Genomic DNA, 26,436 nt, shown 5'->3' with positions numbered 1-26,436 from the left:
GATCATTGAAGCACATGCAGCTGGTGGAAGAAATAAAAGGGACAGCGGTATTTAAAAAGACACATTTTATAAAACAGTGGCTACACTCTTTCAGGGTAAACCTTGCTGTTAACATTACATACATAGCACATGTGCTTTCGTTACAAGGTCGCATTTTGCCTCCCCCCACCATGTGGCTACCCCCTCAACCCTCCCCGTGGCTAACAGCGGGGAACATTTCTGTTCAGCCACAGGCAATGGGCTCCTCTGAGTGTCCCCTGAAGAAAAGCACCCTATTTCAACCAGGTGACCATGAATGATATCTCACTCTCCTGAGGATAACACAGAGAGATAAAGAACGGATGTTGTTTGAACGCCAGCAAGCATATACTGCAATGCTTTGTTGTACAGTGATTCCCGAGTACGTGTTAGTGGCCTGGAGTGGTAAAGTGTCCTACCATGAAGGACGCAATAAGGCTGTCCTCCCCAGAAACCTTTTGCAAAGGCTTTGGGAGTACATCCAGGAGAGCCACGAATGCCAGGGCAAATTAATCCTTTCACATGCTTGCTTTTAAACCATGTATAGTATTTTAAAAGGTACACTCACCGGAGGTCCCTTCTCCGCCTGCCGGGTCCAGGAGGCAGCCTTGGGTGGGTTCGGGGGGTACTGACTCCAGGTCCAGGGTGAGAAACAATTCCTGGCTGTCGGGAAAACCGGTTTCTCCGCTTGCTTGCTGTGAGCTATCTACAACCTCCTCCTCATCATCATCTTCTTCGTCCCCAAAACCTGCTTCCTTGTTGCCTCCATCTCCACTGAAGGAGTCAGACAACACGGCTGGGGTAGTGGTGGCTGAACCCCCTAAAATGGCGTGCAGCTCATCAAAGAAGCGGCATGTTTGGGGCTCTGATCCGGAGCGGCCGTTCGCCTCTCTGGTTTTCTGGTAGGCTTTCCTCAGCTCCTTAAGTTTCACGTGGCACTGCTTCGGGTCCCTGTTATGGCCTCTGTCCTTCATGCCCTGGGAGATTTTGACAAAGGTTTTGGCATTTCGAAAACTGGAACGGAGTTCTGATAGCACGGATTCCTCTCCCCATACAGCGATCAGATCCCGTACCTCCCGTTCAGTCCATGCTGGAGCTCTTTTGCGATTCTGGAACTCCATCATGGTCACCTCCTGCTGATGAGCTCTGCATGGTCACCTGCAGCTTGCCACGCTGGCCAAACAGGAAATGAGATGCAAAAGTTTGCAGTTCTTTTCCTGTCTACCTGGCCAGTGCATCTGAGTTGAGAGTGCTGTCCAGAGCGGTCACAATGGAGCACTCTGGGATAGCTCCTGGAGGCCAATACCATCGAATTGTGTCCACAGTACCCCAAATTCGACCCAGCAAGGCTAATCCACTTGTCAGGGGTGGAGTAAGGAAATTGATTTTAAGAGCCCTTTAAGTTGAAATAAAGGGCTTCATCGTGTGGACGGGTGCAGGTTTACGTCGATTTAACGCTGCTAAATTCGACCTAAAGTCCTAGTGTAGACCAGGGCTAAGCCATTACACTAACTGCACTGGATAGTAGGGCTGGGCCAGAAGCTGTTTTACCATCCTGTGAAAAAATTTGTGATTTCAAAAATTCCTCGTTCTACGTTGAGGTTTTTTTGTGAAGAGATTGAGACCCACACCAGAATAGCAAGTAGTCTGAATCAGGCAGAGAAGGAACTTGAACCTGCTTTTCCCACATCCCAGGTGAGTGCCCTAACCATTGGGCTATCGACTATTATAGGATGCAGCTATTGCTCTCTGATGCTGATTAAACTGACCCTTTCCCACCAAAAATGTTGGTTTCAATGAAACAGCATTTTCAATTCCAGACCCACTCTGCTAGACAATGTATTGATCAAATATAATAACTTAACCTGTTTATCTTACAGTAGAAGTAAGCTGCATATTGCTGGCTCATACAAGATTTTAAAAGTATGTACAGTATGTGATTTGCTTGTTGTTTTTAAGTGTTGGAGTCACTATTTATTATAGTTTTATAATGTGTTGGACCAAAATGGCATAGAAACAAAGAATATGCAAAATTCTACCCATAACAGTTAAGGGAGCAGTTATAGTGGTACTTGAATTTGCCTCCTAGGGAAATTCGTGTATTTCTCTCATGTGTATCAAATGAATTCTACTCCAGGTTCTGTACAGGTAGGGTTTTTTTTATCTTTTTCCAATCAGAATATCTGTTCTTTGAGCTGATTAAGCTCATATAATTATGTCTCACTAGTCAGATCAGTAACTTGACTGGAGCCATGGTAAACTAGAACAAGACAAAGAGACTATATGGATGCTCCTGTGCTCTGAATGTGTATGCAAATTATATAATGTCAACCCACGTCAAGATACAGCCCATACTTAGAGTAATATGAAATGTTAGCCTGGGATATTATTTGACATCTGTACACTACAAAACTCTGTGGAGTGCATTAGAGACCATTTCTACAGCAGTATCGGCATCCGATGAAGTGAGCTGTAGCTCCCAAAAGCTTATGCTCAAATAGATTTGTTAGTCCCTAAGGTGCCACAAGTACTCCTTTTTGTGGATACGGACTAACACGGCTGCTACTCTGAAACCTGCATCAGTATAAGAGAAATTAGATGCAAACTTCTCCATACTTGAGATAATGGTAATATGTAGCTATCTGCAGTTTTGCACTAGCATGATTAATTGCTGGCTGTTAGGTTCTGTGGAGTTCTATGACTAGAGTATAGGATTACTGCTGAGCTCTGCTCAGTACCTGCAGCTCAGCCCAAGACTGTCACCTGCACCAGAGCACACACTTTTAAAAATAGGCAAGGGCAGTCCTGACAAGCCAGGAGAGCTGTTGTCCTGCTTTCTGTCTCCTTCTGTGGGCAATAGGGCAGGAGAATGTGTGGCTAGTGAGACTTCCCCTTGTGGCAAGAGCAGCACAGAAAGAGGAAGCTGCAGCTAGATCCCAGCAGGGCAGAAAGAACAAAATGCCAGGTGCCTGGCTGCATCCAAAGGGCAGATTCCATGGCCAGAACATGAAATTCTGCAGCAAGTTGGCAAAATGCCAAATTCCACGTTCAATTCAGTGAACAAGGAATTGTAGCGGGTGCAAGGCCCTGTGTATATAAGTCATTACCTCTGGCAGCTTTACCAAAGCAGAATCTTTCAGAATGGTCACCGAAGGCTCAGGTGAAATATCACTCACAAAAAGTTTTCATGAGAGTTCAAAGTGAAAAGTGTTTTCCTTATTTCCACTCCTGCAACTTTCAGCGTCAACCTTACCCAGATAATTTTCCACTGACTGCAGCCTTAAGTCCTTTTTAAAAGTGCCAACGTGTATATGTTCAACAGAGATTAACTAAATCTGCCTAGGTGATAGTGGCCATTGTACATGCAAACAATTTTATGCAGGGTGTTTGGCCTCTTAAAACTAATTTTTACTGCCTCTTCCTCAAGATCACAACCCCGATTTACCTGATCTTATCAGTCTTTGAACAGTTGTTATTTCTCCAGCTGATCATGTCGATCAGACTTCCTCAAGAGCGATTGAGGACAAAGTGGTTTGTTACTCCTGCTCTTAGGCGAGGGCTAAAGTTTGAACATTAAGGGAAAACCCTAATGAGAGGTAATATCTCTGTCTGCCTCTGGATAAATGAAACACTTCACTACCTCACTGTCTCTTCTTTCAGAAGCATGAAAGAGTCAAATACATATTGAAACAGAAAATACCGTTATGTTTTAAACCATGGGTCATGCATTCTTCTAGTGATGATAACCCAGCAGTTAAGTGTAGGAGGTTACTTTGTCAAACTCATAGTTCAAAAGTTGTAAGCGATTTTTGCCAAACCTCTCTGACCACAAAACAGGATCTAACAGTGAAATTAATTTTAACCTAGCATACCTCAAACCCACCACGCTGTTGCGGATGTAAACTGTGGTGAGTTGGCCTCTGTCAGTCAGTGACTTCAGCAAATGAAAAAAGACTTACATGTCTTAGCAGTAGAGTCATTCTGAGGATACAAATGTTAGCTGTTAAATAGTTCATCTATCTAAGGCAGGGGGTCTCAAACTGGGGCTTGTGACCCCTCAGGGGGTCGTGAGGTTATTACATGGGGGTCGTGAGCTCTCAGCCTCCACCTCCAAGCCCCCGCTTTGCCTCCAGCATTTATAATAGTGTTCAATATTTTTTAAAGTTTTTTTTAATTAATAAGGGGTGTCGCACTGAGAGGCTTGCTGTGTGAAAGGGGTCACCAGTACAAAAGTTTGAGAACCACTGATCTAAGGGCTTGTCTACATGAACATTTTTTGCCACAAGCTTAGGTGTGAATCTACTCTGCACTAGCCTGCCATGCACTAACTGTCCATGTGAACCCTGCAAATGTGCACTAATAATTTGTTAGTGTGCTTTGATCAACCCCACTTTGCAGTGGGAGAAAATTAAAGTAAGCTCCGCACAGAAAGTTAGTATAAGGCAAGCTAGTATGGGGTTGAGTCGCCCAGCCTGCTGTGAACTAAATGTATACAAGCCTTTAGGTAAAATCTAGGCACAATCTGAATGTTGTTCATGAATAGTGTTTTGTCACAGATCTTCAGGTTTTCCTGGACAGTTTAAAAACAGAAGGTGGGTGAATATGAAATAGAATTAAATTAGAGAAAAGGGAATATTAAAAAGAGGAAAAAATAAAATATGGCGGTGGATGGAGTGAGTGAGGTGAAAGGGAGAAGAAGAAAAGTGTCAAATGACACACAAATGGAGAAGTTAGTGTTTTCAATAAAGGAGCATAAATAAAATTATACTTCATTGGCAGACATCGATCTCCATGCTTTGGGGAAAGATATGTGATGGGTATTTTGAGCACTTACGTTAATATGGATATTACTACCTATTCTGGATTAAAAATTGGGTTAGAGATGAAAGCAGAATTCACTAGAATTTATGCACAGCCTTCTGGCTGATGGGGGCAGGGCCTAGGAGCCTTCAAATCAACCATTTTTCAAGGGATAAATCTGAAAATATAACTGTGTTGGCAGATATATAGATGGAGCTGGGCTCCATTTATCCTGCAGCAGAGAAGGGCAGTGGCTGCTCATAAATCATTACCCTACTATAAGAAATGAGACAGTTAAGTTTGAGTTAGAGGAGACCCAAAGAACCATCTTGCTGGCCTTCTCCAAAATCCTTAGTGTGGCCATAGATTCATGGAGGCACCATGGTCCACCGGATAGAACCCAAGACTGGCAGTCATGAGATCTGAGTTTTGTTTGCTCTGCTACTGACTTTGTAATGTGATCTTGGGTCAGTCGCCCCTTTGTGTCAGAGTTTCCCATCTGTGAAGAGCGGATAACCCTTTCCCACCTTCGTAAGATACTTTGAGATGTGTCTACTTTTAGGTGGATGAAAACTGCCTTAAAACATCTTGGTGGAAATGGTGGTGTTTAATTATCACAGTGGATGTGAGTGAGTTACGTTATGGACTTCAGGGGGTGGAAATTGCTTCAGGGGCACAGTCCAAGGTGCTAAACCCAGCTGTTAGGAGTCAATTTTCATAGTGAGATGTGGCTGAATTACACCACTTAAAGCCATTTTCTTATACGTTCTGTAAAACATACCTATGTATATGAAATATTTTTTTGCATTGTCAGAAACTTCCACTCCTGTTTGCTACAGGTTAATCTGCTATCATTAACTCATTTTTATAGAGAGAGACTTTTTAAAAACAATAAATCCAAACTAGGCAGCCGCTGTCTCATATAATCCTGTCATGAAAGGATTGAGTAATTATATATCTCTGCATTTTATGACTAACCATACAGCACACAGTTGATTACATTGCACTGAGTCTGTGTAAACAAACTCTTCTTTTTGGATGTTTATTCACTGGTTATACTTCAGTTTGGTAAACAGCCTTAATAATGCATGTGATTGTATTTGTTGTGTTGATTCTGAAATATGTTAGAGGTGCACTAAGTCCTTGAACCCAAGACTGAGCCCCCCCATAGTTCATGAAAGTGTTCTGATGTCTCACATGTGGAGTTGTTTCAAGAAGGAGCTGTGTTAGTTCACGGGCCATGAATTCAGAATAAATAGAGCTTTTTTAAAAGCCTGTAGTCCATGGGTATAATTTTTAAGAGGAGAATAAATATAGGATAAATAATAGTAGTTTTTTTGTAGCTGATTTCCAGCCGAGACTAAAACTTTACCTGGTACTGGGAAAATACATTCAGTCCTAAGAATCAGGGATGCAGAGACGGATTAGGGGTTTGTGGGGCCCTGGGCCAGAGCAAGTGGGCGCCCCTTCTGCCTGTAGTCCCCCCGCTCCAGTTGGGAAATGGGCTCGGGGCATGGGGGCTTCCCCTGCTCCCTGGCAGGAATGCTGGGTGGGCAGAGCAGGGCAAGCCCCCGTACCCTGACCCCATGCCCTAGCAGGAGTGCCAGGTGGGGCAGGGCAAACCCCCATACCCTGACCCCGTGCCCTGGCAGGAGTGCCAGGTAGAGCAGGGCAAGCCCCTGGGCTCCGATCCCACTCCCCAGCAGGAGTGCTGGAAGGGCGGAGCAGGTCGGGGTGCAGGGGTGCCTCAATTGGCACCGGCCCCATTGGCCCGGTGGCTAATCCACCACTGCAGGGATGTAATCAGTGATGCAGTGGTTACTTGCTCTTAACTCCTCCTTCATTGGTCTTGTGTGCTGGGGGACAAGGGATACTGAGTGAACGAGGTAGAATCCTGGGTACTGAAAAATCTGTCTGTTATGAGGTACCACAGTGTTTGTATTAGATCTTGGTGCCAAGATCTCAGAATGTCTGTGCCATGAAGATTATCAACTCTCCAGTCCCTGAAACAATGGCATAGCTCTAGGTATGAAGACCGCTACTCAATACCCTTACTAGCAGAAGTTACTTCAGGCTCTGATGCAGTAAGAGAGCAGGAATAGAGTTAGAAGAGGAGAAAAAAACGACATAATCAAAACTGATTTGCATATGAAACTAGTGTGATCTGAAATAGAACCTGGTTACAACTGAAGCATTCTGATTTGATGTCAGTAATTTCATACCCATGTCAAGAGCCCCCACTGAATAGTGAAATGACTTTGCAGTTTGTGTTACATAAGCAGCAGAAAATATGCTAGGCAGTACATCTTGTGGCGTAGGGATGGGTATGTCTGCACTGCAGCCGCATGTGAGCCAGTGCGGGTAGACGGACTTGTGCTAGCTAGCTCAGGGGCTCAAGCTAGCACACTACAAATAGCCAGCTGGATGTTGCAGTTGGGGGTGGAGCTAGATGAATCTGTCTACCCTAGCTGGGAGGCTTGCTCCCAGTCCCAGTGTAGGCATAGCCTGTTTGTCTTGGATGGTTTAAGGAGTGAGATGGGAAGCCAAGGCGTGCAGTAACTCCAGGAATGCACTGGTTATCATACCTCAAGGCCTAAAACAATTGCCTGAGATGATCTAAGAGTTTGGCAGCAACTGTTCTTGCTTCTAAAATGGAGAAGAATCACTCGGGGGCGTATACAGGTCTTTGTATTGTGCTTTTCCTGCCAGGAGGTTCTGACTGGAAGTGTTTCTCAACCTTTTTGATACTGGGGACAAGCTTGCTGCCTTCCTAAACTGTGTCAGGGAGATCTCGGGGACCAGCTGTTGAGAAACACTGGAGTAGGGCGTTTATAAATGGAAAACTCATCTGGTTTTCATCCAGACACAAGGGAGTTTTCAGTCAGAGGGCCAGATCCTTAGCTTATTTAAGTCAGTGTAACTCCATTGAAACCTATGTAGCCATGCTGATTTACACAGCTGAGGATTTGAACCGTGATGTTTGAGCACTTACAGAATCCATCCAGCAATCCATTGCAAACTGCAAATATATATTTGACTTAATTTATTGGCTAATTACTTGTGACTTCTTCAATGAGAAATGTAAACAGATGCTTTTCAACACACAATACAATAGGGAAAATCCAGATTTTCTGTTTTTGTTCAGATTGTGTTCAGGGGAGAGAAATCTCAAAGTTCATACGTACTCAGTTGTGATATCCATCTATCTGTCTACAGTATCTGCCCTGGCCACTTGGACTTGAGCTACACTTGCAGATAAGAACATAAGAATGGCCATACTGGGTCAGACCAAAGGTCCATCAAGCCCAGTATCCTGTCCTCTGACAGTGGCCAATGGCAAGTGCCCCAATCTAATGAACAGACAGTTTATCATCAAGTGATCCATGCCCTGGCACCCAATCCCAGCTTCTAGCAAACAGAGCCTAGGGACACCATTCCTGTCCATCCTGGCTAATAGTCATTGGTGGACCTATCTTACATGAATCTGTCTAGTTCCCTTTTGAACCCCGTTATAGTATTGGCCTTCACAACACCCTCTGGCAAGGAGTTCCAAAGGTTGACATGTGTTGAGTGAAAAAATACTTTCTTGTGTTTGTTTTAAACCTGCTACCTATTGATTTCATTTGGTGACCCTTAGTTCTTGTGTTATGAGAAGGAGTAAATAACACTTCCTAATTTACTTTCTCCACACCTACCTATTATAAAATCATGATTTTATAGACCTCTATCATATCCCCCTTAGTCATCTCTTTTCGAAGCTGAAAAGTCCCAGTTGTATTAATCTCTCCTTATACAGAAGCTGTTCTATCTATACCCTTCATCATTTTTGTTGCCCTTTTCTGAACCTTTTCCAATTCCAATATATCTTTTTTGAGATAGGGCAACCACATCTGCACACAGTATTCAAGGTGTGGGAGTACCATGAATTTATATAGAGGCAATATGATATTTTCTGTATTATTATCTACCCCTTTCTTGATGATTCCCAACATTCTGTTCGCTTTTTTGACTGCCGCTGCACATTGAGTGGATGATTTCAGAGAACTATCCACAATGATTCCAAGATTTTTCTTGAGTGGTAACAGCTAATTTGTAGAGTGCTGGGAGTTAAACCAGCCTTCAGAGACCGCAGCAGGGAAAACGCTGCCATGTATTTACACTGTCAGCTGCAAGTGCACTGGTGTGGCCATAGTAGCAGCTCTTGCAATGCCACAAAGAGCAGTGCATTGTGGTAGCTATCCCAGTGTGCAAGTGGCTGCAGCGTGCTTTTCAAACGGCGAGGGAGGGAGTGTGACGTGTGTATGTGGTGGGAGAGACAGTGTGTTTTGGGGATCAGAGAGTGCGTCAGCATGCTGTCTTGTAACTTCAGACAGCAGCAGACCCTCCTCCCCCAGCCTCCCTCTCTCTCACATTCCCAGCCGCAGCATTCCACAGTAACGGCTTGCCTTGTCCCGGAGCAGATAAGCAGGCAGCTGTCAGAAACGGAGCTTTGAAAGGGGATATCCACATGCCTGCAGCCAAGTTCAAAACAATGACAAGAGTGGCCACTTGACTTCAGGAGATTATGGGATGTTTCTGGAGGCCAGTCACAGCACAGTAATGCAACACCTTGTTCACACTGACACCTGGGCGTTTCAACCAGGGCACATCAAGCTTTATGCTTCTGGTGGAGGTAGATTACTAGGAGCGCTCCAGCTGCAGAGTCCAGAAGCTTTATGTGCCTTGCCAGTGTGGACACCTCAGGAGTTATGGCGCCCGGGACTGATTTAATGCACTCTAACTTGCAAGTGTAGCCAAGCCCCTCGCACTTTTTGCAGCAGTAAGTGTATTAACCCTGGTCAAATTCCTCCTTGAATAATTTTTCTACTTAAAATCACCTTTCGTTGGAATATATTCTATTCTCACTTCCTATCCTAGACATTATATGCTATTGATGATTGCTGTTAAGTGATTGCTCTATTTCACAAATGCTTTGTTTCACCTGTGTCACTGTAATACAGTGGTAGACAAAGTCATTTGTACATGTATCTAGTGAAGTTTTCAACCCAGTTTGGGGTGCTCATCGATTAAAGTTGATACTTAAATTAAAATGAGTATCAAGCTTTGTTATCTTGTGAATTTTTTGTTGTGACATAACAAAATTGATTAAAATTGTAAATATAAAAGCACTTCATGTAGTTTTAACGCATTTTGGAAAGTTACAATTAATACAATTCCTACCAGTTATTAGCTGTACATATTGCAGGTTGCAGTACAGGGCACAAATGTGCTTTCATTAGGGGCCTGATCCAAAGCCCATTGAAGTCAAAGGCAGTCTAGGTCTACTCTTTCCAAGAGGAATATGCAAGCCAAAAAACCCACCCAAACAACCCTTTTGTGTGTATTCATCAAGATTAATCACAAATGCTTGCAACTGACATGGACAATAGAAATGACAACACAATATATTCTTCAAAGTAGACAAGTGAATCTGGGCTGTTTTTCAACTGGGATAAGTCTGCTGAATGCTAAGCATTAGTGGTAGTTTGCAGTGTTGTTGTGGCCATGTTGGTCCCAGGATATGACAGAGACAAGGTGGGTGAGGGAATATCTTTTATTGGACCAACTTCTGTTGGTGAATGACACAAGTCTTCAGGCTCTACACACAGCACTGAAGAAGAGCTCTGTGGAGCTCAAAGGCTTGTCTTTCACCAGCAGAAGTTGGTCCAATAAAAAATATTACCTCATCCACCTTGTGTGTCTCAAGAATTATCAGCATGCTTGATCAACATGCAGTAAATTATTCAGATTTAATTTTGTGATATTTTTTCCTCCCTAGTAATAATTGAAAACCATTACAGAAAGTTTCTTCTCATAACAAAGGGAGTCATGGTGAATGCAATCAGTAATAAGCCATCCAAGTAACCAGTCTTTGAGACAATTTGATGAACGCATTTTTTCTTTAACTTTTCTGCCTCCTTTCCTGCCTGCCTGTTGATGATTTAATCAACATCAGAAAGTAAATTGACAGTCGTCTTATTAGGATAATTCTTTATATCAGAGAGAAAATTCAAAGCAAAAATCTGTGGGGGAAGCTTGCAGGGAAGGACACAATCATATTAATTGACAGTCAGCCACACTGGTTTATCTTCACACAATTTGAGGAGAACGCCATATAATCAGTCTAATTTGGTAACTGTAGTTTTGAGTTATAATTTGCAACTACTGACTGTTACGTTTAAAAGATTAATTAGATTGATAGGACTAATGTGTTTTAAGAAGAGGCAGAGCAAATGATTATCAACTTTTGTTATGCTGATTATTTACTGGTTTCTGTGTACTGTGTTTCTAAGTGGTGTGCACTGTTGAATCTGTCCATCCCTACTATATTTCTCAATTTATGTCCTTTGTTATAATTTTGATTTGATTTAGACCTTATAAAGGCATCAAAATTACAAGGATATTTGCCTTTAAGCCATTAGGTTTGTATCTTGCAGAGCTGGCTCTACCATGTAGACAAAGCAAGGAGACGCCTGGAGCACTAAAACAGTTGACAGTTTACACTGGCAGCAGAACACAACTATTAGGGATGTTCCCAAAGCCTGTCTTCTCCAAAGTACAGGGCAGAGAGAAATACATATACAAGTCTTATGTTGTGGGGAAGGACTATAGTCCCATACTCAGTTCTACCACTTATGGCTTATTGCATGCTAGGAACATAGGCATTCTCCAGTGTCCACTGGTGCCAAAAATGTAGATGGAGTGTTCTAATCAAAAATATAAAGTGTTGATTTGTTTCACTGTCTCTTTAAATTGAAGAATTAGCCTAGTTGCACTGGGTATTTTTAACAATTTGATTTTGTGCAGATTTAAAAAAGAAAAAAGTTTGTATGCTAATACTGCTACACAAGGCCAGTTCATGGCTTTTCACAGCTCATGCAGTAATAATTTGGATAACCAAAGCTCTTTCAATAATGAAAGAAGAGGAAAACAAGTAAGCACCGTAGGGAAGGGATTTAGGTCAGAAAAAATAAATCTAAGTGTGTGAGAATGAGGAGGAAGTGTAGGGTTCACTGTGTATCCCACCAAGCCAGGCCTCTTCTCCTGTCACTTCACTTTCACCCTCTTGTGCATGTATTGATAGTGGGAAGAAGTGAGTTCTTTTGTGCAGTCTCTTGTTCCTTGAAGGATGGCCTTAGCAATTCAGTCTGAGCTGCAACTTAAATCTCCATTTGGGAGGGGTTTATTTTTGTTGTTTTTCTTCTGAATGTAATTTATTTTGGCCATTTTCAATCTGTCCTAGCACATGAAATACAATTTTGAGTTTAAATGCACAAAAATGCTTCCAGAAATTAAGTGTTATGTCCAGTACCATGGTCTAATTGTTTTAGATATTCTAAAGGAAACTAATATAAGAGCTGGGGTGTTACATTACAGAAAGTGACTGACTGTAATTGTAGCTGTGTCGGTCACAGGATGTTAGAGAGACAAGGTGGTGAGGTAATTAGCTCACCTACCTGGTCTCTTTATAAAGTGGCTAAAGCACATGACCAGACGCTAAGTTTTATTGCTTTTTGTTTGTTTTTCAAACTGAGAGGTAATGTGGACTACTCTGATTCCCATCCACTTGACAACACTGGTTTAAGTATTGGCGCAGAGGACTGGGACTCCAGAGATGTGGATTCTATTACTGGCCCACTGAGTTAACATCTTCTTGCTTAAGTTTACCCATCTGAAGAACTGGTATGATATTTTCTGCCTTGTGCATCTTAATATTTGTAAATATTCTCTGATGAAGGATAGCATAAAGTGGTGGTGGTTATAATTCCTTGCATATATCCAGAGAATAAGTGCATATAGTAAACTGGAAGGGTAAATAATATGCATTTATTTGAAAGCATGAATGTCTATTCATCCAAATGGGTTGGAGCGCTAATAGCTCCAGTCTCTGAGATAACTAATGCATGTTTTAAAATCTCAAAGGAAAGAATTTTTCAAAGGCAAATTAAATGTCAAGGGCCACATTTGCATACTCTCCCTAACTGCATTAATAAATATTGCAGGCACACCTGTTTGTGAAACTTCATATTTGCCTGTGCATGTTGGATAATCAAGCAACCAAAAGTGAGCAGAAAAGCAGGGAAAATGGCTGGTTTTATAAAGGTTGCAATTCAAGACCCCCTTTCGAAATGAGTTCCGAAGTTCGTAACTAATACTGACCACAGTGACACAAACAATTCCTCTGCACCCTTAATTCCTTCTGAACCTCTTCCCTCATTGGTGTAGTAGAATATCAGTCTTAACTGTTGGTTAATATTTTTAGCATCTTAGCATTTTATAAAATTAGGTCTAGACACAGACTATAGTACAATCAGGAGCTGTGGCAAATCACAGTCCTAATTTAAGATGTAACAGATTAGGAGTAACAAAAAAAATGTAATTTTTGTTCTTGTGACTGATTTGTAGAGTATTATTTACCACAACGCTTGGAAGATACAGCATTCTGTTAAACAGTAGTTGCTGTGTTGAAAGAACTTTGCATAGTCTAGGGGAAGCAGTGATAGAGGTGGTCCTTGTTCTGTTGGAGCTGTTTCAGGGAGTGTTCTGCTTTAGACAACAGCAACAAATAGTGTCTTGTTCTCTCTAGTACAAATCCCTGTGAGAGGCCATCTCTGAGATGCCATTAGCATCCAAGCTGCCCTCCACAAAAGTGAAAGATTTTATCTGTCTCACTGGACTGCAAAGACTGGAGGGAACACATTAAAACATAAGCCACACAATGCTCCGGGCATATCCGTGCTTGGAAAGTTTTACTCGTGGATTTGCTTTCAAAGTTTAGAATAACCCTGAAAGAAGCTTTAGATCATTAATGATTCTTTAAAGACCTCATTACTGTAATCAGAGGATGAGTAAAACATGTTCTGGAATGACATGCTTCGTGGCAAAAACTGTGTGCTTTTTTTAGTTGTTTGGGGGGAGGGGACGTTTAGTAAAACTTTACTATTTTTTACTAGTTTGTGTTCTTGACAGTTACAGAATTACTTTGTTATATGGCACTAGGTAAAAAACAAAAATGCCAATCCCACAAAGTTTGGTGGGAGGAAGAATCCAGACAGGAATTTGATAGCAGTCTACACTCTCTTTTAAGACTGGATGATAAACGTAGAGAAAGCAAAGAAGGAAAATATCTGCACTAAGCAGGCCAAACTGAATGGGGTAGAGATCGCTGCATTTCTAAATGTAATGCATTGTTGTTAATTCGATGATGCACTTAATTTCTCAGCCACAACTTGGTTGTCTGGCCATTTTGCTTGGGGCTTCAGCCCTGCGGGAAGTGCCTGCCAGGCCTCATGGCTTCAGCCCTGCCCCTGCTGAAGCCCAAGATCCCACTCCCCACTGGGCAGAAGGTCCTACCCCACCACCTCACTGTAAGGCAGAGGTCCAGAGCTCCTCCCCCTCCCAGTCTGGTAGGTGGAGAATTGGAGGAGTGTGGGGGGTTCTGCAAGCTGCACTTTAACTGCCCCCTGAATCTGAGAATGTAGCTGTGGAAGTTGAGGCTGGGAAAGTTGTCAGAGATTAATTCCCCGTTCTAACAAACTGATCAGGGCCTGCCATAGCCAGCAAGTTTCCTGGAAACAATAGGCATTTTTCAGCTGCTTATTAAACAAAATCTAGGGAGAGAAAATTGGGTGCACATAAAATGTTTGGGGATTGGCAATGTGAAAACATCTTGACAGAAAAACTGTACATATGCAAATAGTTAACCTTGTATCCTTTTTAATATGTTAAATTATTTCTTTTCATTCTGTTTGGGATTGGTTGTTTGGATATCATCATTTTAGGTCACATTGGGACTATGGGTGAAGCTGAGGTGGTGGGGGAGCTGCTGTTATGAGCTGGATTAAACCTTGTTATGGGTTGAGTTAAAACCCCATTGAGATTGATAGGTGTGAACTCACCATTCACTTAAGACAGCTGTAAGCATACGCCTCCACCTAAAACAAAAATAGTGTGTGAACTGACCAGGTGCTTTTGCTGAGTGTTGTTTTGGGTATGGGTCTGTGTGTCGGAAAGCAAAAGAGACTGAAATATAGAGGGAGCCCGCCTGAAAGCAGGGCCCTGTAAGAGAGCTGAAAAGTGTGTGCTTGGTGCTGTGAGAGAGAGAAGCTGTTTCCTGCTATTTGATTCGTTCTGTGTTCAGAGAGACACAACTTTGCACATTCTTTGTAAATAAACAAAACTGCATCAAAGGCATAGCTGACTATCACCAATTTCTCCTCCCAACTGGAACATCTGGAGGGCCCCCAAACTGTGACTAGCCACTTGGGTCAAAAAAGGGAAACAATATCTATAAAGAGCCATTCATCAGAAAATCTAATGTGCTTTTTAATGAGCATTATTAAAGTCCATCTCTTACACATTCTTCTTGGGATAGCTGTAAGGCTCCAGCCACAGACTACAATTATTTAAATTAAATTGTCACTTAGAATTGGAAAAACCATTACTGGCACTGGCATCTATTTTTTGTCTTTATTTCAACTCACCTGGTCACCACACTGGCTTCCACACAAGACTAATCTGACTCTTGACACCTTATTTGAAAGCTCCAGAAGAGAATGCATTTCAGCTTTTGCACATTGTTCAAAATCATATTTGTTCTTTGTTTTTATAGTTGGAATAAGTTTAGAAACATTTTCTTGCCTAGATGGCATATGCACCAACCATTGCATGTTTTGTTCTTTTCTGTGTACAGTGCAATGAACTGAGAGATTAGAAAGACGCTAACGTTTACATTACAGCACAGTCAATTACCATTTGTTATTTCTCTGAGCTGCCTGAGAGGAATGATAGGTGCCATGAAGATAATTGTGTTCCTATTAAAAATGTCTACAACACAGTTATAAAAATGGAAAATATGAATCCGTAAGCAGTATGTTTTTCATTTGTTAAAACCAGATTTAAATTAAACCTATTCAAAGCACACTGAATACACTCTTCTATTAATTTTAGTGGTGTATTTCAGTTTAGCATAAACTTGCTTCTAATTAATTTAAGCTGTATCAGCATACTCTAGAATTATGTTGATTTAAGACACAATGTGTCCACAAAGGTTTTTGTGTCAATTTAACTAAACTGATTTTAAATCATACCTTTAGTGTGTACACAAGGCCTGAGATAGAGAAGACCTGTTTTTTTCCATTGTCCTATACCTTCTATTGTTCACACCTGTGCAAAGTGGGTGTAAAATGCCACCAAATCAGAATGGTAGAGTTTTACACTCCTCTGCACAGCTGTAAATGATTACACAAGTTAGTGGGGTAGTACAGTACAGAATTACAAATGATGAAACAAAGATACAGTATTCCTGGACAGAGTGCTAATCTTCTTGAAGCTAGTGGATCTTTCTCTCATTTTTGTTTTAGTCATCAATACGTGATCAGCACTTGATAATTACCTTGTCTGTGGAGGATGACAAGCGGGCTGTGGGCCATTCATGTGTGGAAATTTTCAGTGGGAAAGGGAGGAGTATTTGTGATGCAATAACTTTTTAAAATGTTAAAATTGTGTTTTTACTTTCTGTATTCCAGAGGACAATACAAATATTTCCATGCAAAATGGTCCGAAGCCTATGTGGGGAAAGAAGGATCCTTCAAAATTTTCTTCCAGCCAACAAGTGCATTTTTCTAATCACAAAACTACCTACAGCTGGTTGGAAAACTGGGGTGGCAGGGAGCAGGTGGCCAGGGAAAATTTCTACTTTTTGGCCAAAAAAACCCCCAAAACCAAGCCCCTAGACTTCCATCTGAAAAACTTCAATCTGAAATGCTGCCACAGTGCCTCATAGGAGTTATAGTTTAGATGCCTCAAACTCCTATTCTCTATTGGACAGTCTCCATCTCCCTTGAGGCAGCACCTCCCCTCTTGCTGAGCCGTTGTTGTGCCTCATGGGAGTTCCATTTCCACGGTGCATCATGAGAGGTGGAGTTTGGCCATGGAATGTGGCCCATAGAGGAGAATGAGAACATGAGATACAGAAACAATAATTCCTACAAGGCACCGTGGAAGCATTTCCTAACTGAAATTGTTTGGTTTTCAGGTGACATTTTTCACTAAATATTTCGGCAAAAATCCAATATTTCATCAGAAAATTTTCAACCAGCCCTACTAATATCCCATTAACTTGCTGAATTTAATGTACAATATTAAAATATTATTCATATAATATCTAATTTTTGGTCATGTATATTAAGTTGGAAGTCCATTCCAACTGTTTATCACTCTGTAAATTAATACCTCAAATTCTTTCAACATATGTTCTCTCTCTCAACTAAACCTTTATCCCCTAGTTCTGGTGTGCCCAGCAACCACCAATAATCAGGATTAATTAATAATCAGGAGGCAATAACCCTCATCTAAATCATGTCACCCTTGAAGCATCTTCTCTCAAAACTAAATAATCCTAATTTTGTCAATCTAAGTACAACTCCGTATTCCATTTATCCTCTTTGTTGCCTTACACCATTGTGTCCTTAATTTATTCATAGTTTTCTTCAAGTAAGGTAACCTAAACAACACTCTGCCCCCAAGGCAGTGTAACCAATGCTTTATAAGAGAGCACAATATCATTAGACTTTTATTGTATAACCCACACTTGAGTCAAGCCAGCATCCTGTTAGGAGGGTATAATGGAAAGTACTTGTGGGACAAATGTATTCTAAGGAGGAATTTGCACATCTGGAGGGAAGAGCCAAGCCTAGAATATGGCATGATAGATTAGGCAGTACAAGGAAGCGCTCAAATGAGAAGTTTGGGAGGTGGATAGGCAGCAAGATGGGGATCTTGAGCACATGATAGCCAAAATGCAGGCAGTGACAGAGTTGTACAGAGCTTTGAAGGAGATGGGTGCCCAAATCAGAACTGAATTTTGGGGCTCTGGTTCATATTTGGGATTTTTAAACCCTACAGTTTGGTTTGCATAAAGGATTTTTACTCACAAGAGAAAGGGGAACCAACTGTAAGGCTTAAGTTCCAAACACCTCAAAGTTCACATCCAGGATTATGTTTCATCACCATTTCTACTCTGAATTTGACATGGGAGGTTGAGGGGATGCCAGGGAAAGGGTTTCAAAGAGGGAGGTGACATGGTCCAAATGTCAGAAGATGTTTTTAGCAGCAGCATTTCAAAAGACTGGAGGGGAGCGAGGGGAGATTTCAAGATGACATTCTCTTTTCTGGTGACCTTTTCAAACTGCCCTAACGCTTCTGTTTTTCAGTTCTCTTGATTTCTTATTCCTTGAAAACAGTTTTTGATGTACTGAAATATTGTATTAGTTGATAAACCTCTGAGCATGTTGCCAGTTTCATGCACATAGTTGTTCATCTGAAACATGGGATATAAAGGCTTTTCATCTTTTTCATGTACAGTAACTGTTTTTTAAAAGTAATGTTGATTGCAGATTTTAAAAGCACTCTAACCTTTTACTGAAATGCATTGAGGCAGACACAGTGGAGAAACGAGGACAGACACATGCATGGAGTGAAGTAACAGGATCCAGCTTTTATTAAACTTTAGCACAGGAGGGGGGCACTACCTGCCGTCACCCCTACTCTCCCCCTACAGACGTTTCATTGGTTCCAGTGTGGAAGTTACATGGCTCCTTACCATATAACCTGTAAGTTGGGTAGGCTCTCCTCAGCATACACCCCTGGACTTGGCTCTCTCTGAGTCCTCGCATCTTCTCTTCCCCAACCCACATGAGGAGAACAGAGGGTGCTGAAGGGTGAGGACCTTGGCCTGCAAGTGCCACAAGATCTCACCTTATCCTGTGAGCCCGAGGCCCATCACCAAAATCCCAGGTCTTTTACCTCTGGGAACCATTCATTTTATTCTCTTAACCACACTGGTAACTGGCCGCAAGTTGCAACACATTAACCACTCAACCCCCAAGTTACCTGAGTTAGGTTCCATGCACGTTCCTGGCTAGGAAGTGCTGTGAAGAAGGCAAAAAAACTTTCCTGGTCCTCTGCCAGTTGGCCCATGTGAGAAAAAATTCCTTACAGACCCCCAAACAGCTGATCAGCTAGACCTAAAGCTTCTGTCAGGCAGGATTCTGACAGGTGGGTAGGGTGGCCTGCTGGAACAGAGCCAAAAGCGGCTCCACATGGCCCCCGTGCCAGGTTAAATCCTGGGAGCTGGGGAATGCTGGCCCAATGACTGCCAGAGACAACTCCCGCCCCCCTTCCCACCTCTGTGGCCCCTCCCTCACAGCTGGACAATGATTGCCAGAGACTCCTGGCAGGAGGCGCTACCTGGTGTCCCTCAGCAAGGGTCTCCCTTGTTAACTGCTGGGACTCCCCTTTCACCACCGGCCCCATCAAGTTCCCCCACCCATTGAGGCAGGTGGGTGGCATTTTTCCTGCTGCCTAAACCATCTGAGTGTGTGAGACTCCCTTCAACAAGGCAAAAGAATTAGTTTAACTGAAACACTCACACTTTGTATTGTACCAAAGCATGATACGTCAGATTCAGACCTTAATTTGTCAAAACCCAAATCCATTTGGATTTAATTATTATGGCTCAGCTGTTTATTTGGATATCTTTTACATAATCTCTTACCATTTTCCTTCATCTCCTGTCCATTACCACTCTTTTACCCCCATCTCATACACATACACACCCGCCACACACACACACGCAATCTTCTCAAAAATTGTTCTGTTAACAATTTGTTCCTTTGGGAGAACTGTGTGATACTTAGAATCTAATTATTCCTCTTCAGAAATATTGAGATATTCTAGCTGAAATCAGTTTTTACCTTATTATCTAGTTATCCAAGGTTAAGTTTAAATTATTCTTTTATGGCACAGTTCTGCTCTTGTATGTTTGTGGCACATCTCTCTGACTTCCCAAGTGAGCACATCAGTGACAGAACGTGGCCCTTTCAGAGCACCGTTTGATTTTTGTAAGGGACTTGCTTTCCTTTCCAAATATATATCCAGCCAATTGTTAGTTACAGGGAAACAGAAGATTTTTGTCTGCTTACATTACATATGAATGGTGTGCTGTGCCCATTAAATCTGCCAGATATGCTGCATATTTTTTGTAGAGAAGGCTGCTTATAAATACACATTCAAAATGTTATTTTTATTTAAGTTCTGTGGTGTGTGTTAGACTAATAATTAATATGAAGGCCATTAGTTGCAGATACTAGGACAAAGCTTATTTTAATGAAGCTTAATTAAAACAATGAAAATATGCACAAGAGACCATCCTTTTTAGGCAACTTTCTTAAAACAGTTCCCAAATGTGTAGAATGTTGTTCTGTTCCTCCTTTATTGGAATACCACCTCTTCTAAGCAATCCATTATTGTTGGTCACTTAATATGTTTCACTTTACTTGAATCATGAAGTGTTTACAGGAAAATATATCTTGCTATGTTTAAGAAAGCTCTTGACTTTAATTAAAAAAAAAAAAAAAGTAATATGGTTTCTTCCCAGGAGAAAGAAGAAAGATTTAAATCTAGGATCCTGAAAAAGGTGTGATCTCTAGCACTCTAAGGGTCAGGTGTCTTGGAAACTGACTCTCTCTCTCTATTGGTTGCAGGAGTGAAAGAGCTCGCTGGATTACTGCACTTGGACAGAACAGTGACAGACAGAGTGCAGACAGGACAAGTAAGTGAGAGACAGTAAGAGTTTTCAGAAACTTAACGTGAAAATAGAAATATACTGCCCCTCAGTGGATAGCTTGAATAAGTGTAGACTGTAAGAATAAATGTGTTTCCTTCCAAAAAAACAAATTATCCAGATTTCCTTTGCGATGTTCCTTTTGGTCTAGCATAGCGCACATTTGTTGACCTTCTGTGGATGCTGTTTATCAAGACCTTTTCTGAGGAAGTTTTTTCAAGGTTTTTGTGGTACAAGGAGTTATTTTACTTGCATTCATTAAAACTGCTTTGGCCAGTTGTATCAGCCTATTAGTGACTAGGGTGAGAATGCAAGCTGATTTTATGTCTGACCCAAATTCGTGTGTGTGTGTGTAGTTCCCCATTGGGAAGCCAGCATGTTTAATGTGCTCCATTACTGAGATTACTTGGGTTGTTTTGTTTTGGCACATTCTAAAATGGGATGTTAAAATGACTTCTGAGTATGTTGCTTAAATATAAAGGTATTCAGTTGCTTATACACATCATGTGGTTCAGTTTATTCTGTTTCTTCCTCAGCATTGACACAGGTAGAGATTGTCAGAACTTACACTGCAAAGCAGTCAGATGAACTATCTCTTCAGGTTGCCGATGTGGTTCTGGTTTATCAAAAAGTGAATGATGGTGAGTAAGCATTTTTCCAGTTTGCTACCACCAAGATAGATTAGTCAAGCTGGGAAACAGAGTCCTAGTCTAGTATCAGCTTCACAATGAAATGGGGTGTCAGCCTAGAAGACACACCACAGAAAGCCATAGGTTTAGGCCTAGGTTCTTGAGGGACAACCACTCTTTATGCAGGCATTGTGGCCACATTCAAGTACATTTCCATCCATCTCAGAGGATTTGCATAGATAATTAATTTCAGGTGCAGCAATGTGGGTATAATTCCCCCTCCCCCACCCAGGAGCCATGTGCCCATAAAGGAGAAACTAGGTTAAGGCATCTTTGAATATCTCTCTCTTAAGAGTCATCATTGCTTTGTGAGCAATGTATTTGTTGATTTGTCTGAATACTGCACACATTCAAGGTGTTTACATCTTGTGCTATGCTTCAGTACATGGTGACTCTCTAAGGGGTAATCTTGCAGCATATGAGGCAGGGACTGTCATTTGTTACGTAAATGCTAGTCATGTTGGGGCCCAACCTGGTTATTGCTACCACAATAAAAATGTTATAACAATGCTGAACATGTCCTGCAAAGATGCTGAGTACAGTCAACTCCCAGTAGCTTCAGTGGGACTTGAGTGCTCAGCACCTTGCAGAAGGCAACCCTTACCTCTAACCCAGTTGTTTACTGTCACAAAGAGTAAAAAACAAATGGAAAACCTCAGGCTGATTGGTTTGTTTATATTCCTGAGATCCAAAGAAGGTGTGTGGTTTTTCAAATATACTGTACCTTTACTGCTTTATTTTTATTATTCCTAATCTGCATGCACAATGTTTCCAAACAATGTAGCCTATCTATACCTTATACTTGACTCATTGTAAGCGTAACCATATTACAGATACAATGACAGACTGTGTGTACAGGAGTCTCTCTATAAACATGCCATACACAGTATATTACACATGTATTTATTGTTGCCTCCCCATTCTCCCTTGCAGGTTGGCATGAAGGTGAACGATTGCGGGATGGTGAGAGAGGTTGGTTTCCAATGGAGTGTGCCAAGGAAATCACATGTCAAGCCACAATTGACAAGAACATGGAACGGATGGGACGTTTGCTTGGACTTGAAACAAATGTATAGAGTCCCTAAGATCTGTTTTTTCTTTGCTGCAGGATTTGCACTAAGGGCCCAAAGTGGTGGCTTAGTTTTGTGCTTGTTGTCCCACTATAGCTGTAGCGTGGGAGCTATGACTCACAGATTTGTAAAATCAGTGTCGGGAGGAAGGGCGGGGGGGGGGGGGGGGAAATCAGCAGTTCACTGGGTATCCAGGATACTTTAAGTTAAAAGCCCCTAAAAAGTAAATGAACTTCTAAAGTTCCCATAACAAAATTCAGGTGACATCTTTAGATAGTTCCCTCTTCCTTATTTTACAGTGTAAGAGAGCTAACTGAATCCTGGCCTGAGTCAGTCTTATCTGCACTGAATCCTAACTGGGACTGAGCAGTAAGCTCTGGGAGCAGCTCCACATACCTTTGACTTCACCTCCCTTTGTCTTTAGCTGCTGCGCCCCTTTTATCATTATGTGCTGTTTCCTCACACCTGTCCAACCACACACACACACACTTTTTTTTTCTTGTTTATTTTTTTAATAATTTAAAAGCACCTTAGCTTCCTCTGACCAGGCCTCCCACCAGCCACCCACAAACATGTTGCCCTGCAAGGAAGCAGCAACAAACTAATATATGGGGATTTCCCACTCCTCAGGGGAAAGTTGCAGTGCTGTATTGCTCGCACCAGATGGTGCTGTGTGTGGGGATAAATAGCAGCTCGCTAGCCCCTCATATGGCCTAAAATGTAATCCATGAGCACACACTGTATAAAGTGCTCTCTCCCCGATAAGGCTCCAGAGAAGACGTAGACCAAGTGAAAAATATTCCACTAAATTAAGAGTGCACAGCTCTCTACCTTTGTAATATAAGAGCATCCTTCTGTTCGGTCTTCTCATCTTTTTCCTTGTGGCTCTCTGTCTACATCTATCTATATGTCTGTTTCAGTGAAGGGTTTTCATAACATTAGATTACCTTTTGTGTTAATCTTTTAAAACCTTCACTCCTTGGGCTTTCTCTTCCCAAATGATGGCTTCTTATTTCACGCACATGATTTTTTTTAAAAGCTGTCATTTGGAAAGCAGTGATTAAAGTACATCTATCCCAGCTAACAAAGCTAATGTGTTCTCCAGGGACTGAGAGGGGAAATCCAGAATGGTTTTCTGTTGGTCTTTTTCACTGATGATGATGTTTTATCTATTCAAGCAGCTCAGATTTTGTTTCCTTCCAGTGTTGCTTCAGTGTTCAGAGGGCCAGGAAGGGTTTTCAATCAAGAAGTATGCAGTGAACTTTCGTAGTGTGGGAAAATAAGCTTGGTCTCCAAGGCTCCAGCCTCCATTCCCGGAACAGACCAGTCTTACGGTATGTCTCCCCTTTTAGCTGGGGATGTAATTCCCTGCTCAAGGAGACTTACTCAGGCTAGTTCCCATTGAGTTAAAACAGTAAAATCAGAACATAGCCCCGGCAGCGTGACCAGCAGGACGGGCTAGCTACCCTGAGTATGTACCCATCAGATACCTTAGCTTGTTTTATCTTGTTCTTATTTAAAAAATATTCTCCATAAGTATAAGCAGCTCTGTGCTCTACACTGCTCCTCTGTGTCAGTCAGGCAATCTGATTTTCTGTGTTATAATTCTCTCCAAGCTTATCCAATTTCACACAGTATTTCACTGGAGTCCCACGCCAGCTGATTCTGACATCTTCTCTTGTGTCGTTTCTCTTACTTCCCTGGCCCTATTTAAACTAAACTAAGAATAAACTAACCTTCTGTGCTCTGGAGCACACACATGCATGTGCTGATTTGGTGTCTGGGAAGGCTAAGCACAAGCTGAGATGTAGGATTTGGCTCCCCCTATTGTCCATTATGTTAGCATTACAGTATCTTGTTGACAGGTTTCAGAGTAACAGCCGTGTTAGTCTGTATTCGCAAAAAGAAAAGGAGTACTTGTGACACCTTAGAGACTAACCAATTTATTTGAGCATGAGCTTTCGTGAGCTAGCGAAAAGCTCATGCTCAAATAAATTGGTTAGTCTCTAAGGTGCCACAAGTACTCCTTTTCTTTTTGCGAATATCTTGTTGAGGAGTTTGCACTTTTATACATTTACAGACATGTTTTTAATACTCATGCTGTAAGTTGTGGCTACAAAAAATACTCAGTTACACAGTTGCGTGTGAACACTTTTGCAGGGGTATCTTAAGATATGAATTTTATCAGTTTGTGTCTTAACTTCCACTCCCACAGGGCAAGGATTATAATGCTGAATTCTTGGCTTATTTGAAAATACATGAGGATGTTGATCTCTGGGAAACATTCTATTAATCATTTCATTTCAATTCCAGTTTTGCCTATAAATTTAACTAGGATTTCAAGATGTGTTGTTGCTTTCGTTCAAGGTTTTGCTGGGAAAGTGGAGTGCTTTTTAACTTTTCCATTTCTGTAGCAGAGGTGGTAAAATTAATTTCCTGTTTTTTGTTGGGAAAAGAGGTGTATGAACCAGAACTCCAGGATACCATCACCTTCAGTCCTTGTTACGTGTTAATTACTACAGATACAGAAAGGGAAAATTATATAAGAGAGCAACACTAGTATTGACTTAAACTCTTGGTCATACAGTTCAGAATGGAGAAAATGAGAAGGCCTGGCAATGAGGGAGGGTTTGCAGGGACTATAGAGTAATGTGATGTTTTGTCAACTTCTCCTTCCCATTCCTAATTGTGACCTGACCTGCTGATTGGAGACTCCATTGTGCACATGATGGTGAGAGAGGGAATAATAGAAGCTTACGTTGGCGCTGCTGAACACATGTTCTCCTTTGCCTTAGAGAGTACCTGTCAAGATTGTACTCCAAGCATCACTGGCCAAATTTGGCATCTTCAGCCTAGCCTCAGAATTTCACAGGAGAAACAACCATTTAATGTTGTCTGACCAAGATGCACTTGTAAACAGGAAATAATTTTCAAAACATCTTTTCTGTAACTAGGTGTTATGGTTTGCACACTGTATGTATTATAAATATGTTAATCCTTTTAAGACACAGCTGATCACTCGGCAGGGTTGAATAAACATTAGCGCAAAAAATGAGGTAAAAACTTATATTAGAAAGGCTTCCTGCTTGTAATATTTTCACTCCATTTTTTGGAGGGGCTGCATGTTGTAATATATACTGTAATATGTTGAAGATTTGTAAATGAATGAATTGTTCATAAGGTATCCCTGTAACAATTACACTTAAAAATATATTAGAAAAGCAATAGTTTTGTATAAAGTAATTTGAAGATTCACAACCTTGGAAGTTTGACATGTGGTTATATACCCTTGTGAATTAATTTATAAGTGGACTGATGAAACAGTAATGAGCATATTGTAATCTTTGTAAATTGAACAGTCTTATTTAACATAGGTAAAAAAAATGCTAATTTTTTAACAAATAATTAAAAAACCCTACTGTATACAGCCAGATGTTTAACACAGTAACTGAATGTATAAATCCAGATATTTTATTCAGGTTTTTTAATACATTGTATATATTTTTCACACCTAGTTTTTTCCAAATGTTTTTATAAATGTTTCCATTTCTCCTTTTATCAGATACAATTCTGCAGGAATTAGACATCAGTGACCGTATAGGACAACAATCAATAAAATGCTTTTAAAAACTTTACTAAAAAAAAAAAAAAAAGCTTTGACTTTTACTAGGAAAATACCAAACATCACATAAAAATCCCTGCTGTCATCCTTTTTGTTGGAATTAGTTTGGATCTTTTTAACCTTTGTCTTTCTTGTTTAAGACAAAGCCATAATTCAATTGGACCTTATGCACCTTGCTGCTAACATGGATGAAAGTCCAGGAGCCATAAATAGGGGAGAGCAATAGCTCTGTGGTATACTCTGTGGTATGTGAGAGTTATAGAAGTGGAAAGTCTCTTGGTATGTCAATGGAAGTCCTGATACTTCTCTCTTCCAGTGCTAATATGCCAGATGCACAAACTGTATGATAAATGAAAGGCCCGATCAATGCATTTCTCTCCCTTACCCCCTTTTTTGGTGTTCAAGCAAGAGCAGAATAAAGCCCTTAACTTTTCTCAATTTAAGAGAGATAGATTTTACTTAACTTAAAATTTTACAGATAATTTTCTTAAAAGAACTGATTAAAATTTTTCCAAAAATAGATATTTAAAGCTTCCCTGTGAAATGAAAATTTATGGAAGCCAAGATATGGGA

At 41.2% G+C, this 26,436-nt stretch overlaps 1 protein-coding gene across 1 annotated transcript in view; it reads left to right on the top strand.

The window, feature by feature from the left end:
* ARHGEF26 (Rho guanine nucleotide exchange factor 26) overlaps positions 1–22,247 on the top strand; it is a 112,491-nt gene extending 90,244 nt beyond the window's left edge. The window contains exons 12-14 of the mRNA XM_077826494.1: positions 20,403–20,470; positions 21,019–21,123; positions 22,105–22,247. Coding sequence (XP_077682620.1) covers positions 20,403–20,470; positions 21,019–21,123; positions 22,105–22,247 — 316 coding nt within the window. The remainder of the gene's footprint in view (positions 1–20,402; positions 20,471–21,018; positions 21,124–22,104) is intronic.
* The last annotated feature ends 4,189 nt before the right edge of the window (positions 22,248–26,436 follow it).

This window comes from Eretmochelys imbricata, chromosome 9 (genome assembly GCF_965152235.1).
Source record: "Eretmochelys imbricata isolate rEreImb1 chromosome 9, rEreImb1.hap1, whole genome shotgun sequence".
NCBI classification, from domain to species: Eukaryota; Metazoa; Chordata; order Testudines; family Cheloniidae; genus Eretmochelys; species Eretmochelys imbricata.
Note: the sequence above shows the minus strand (reverse complement) of the source record. Positions and strands in the feature narration are given on the sequence as shown.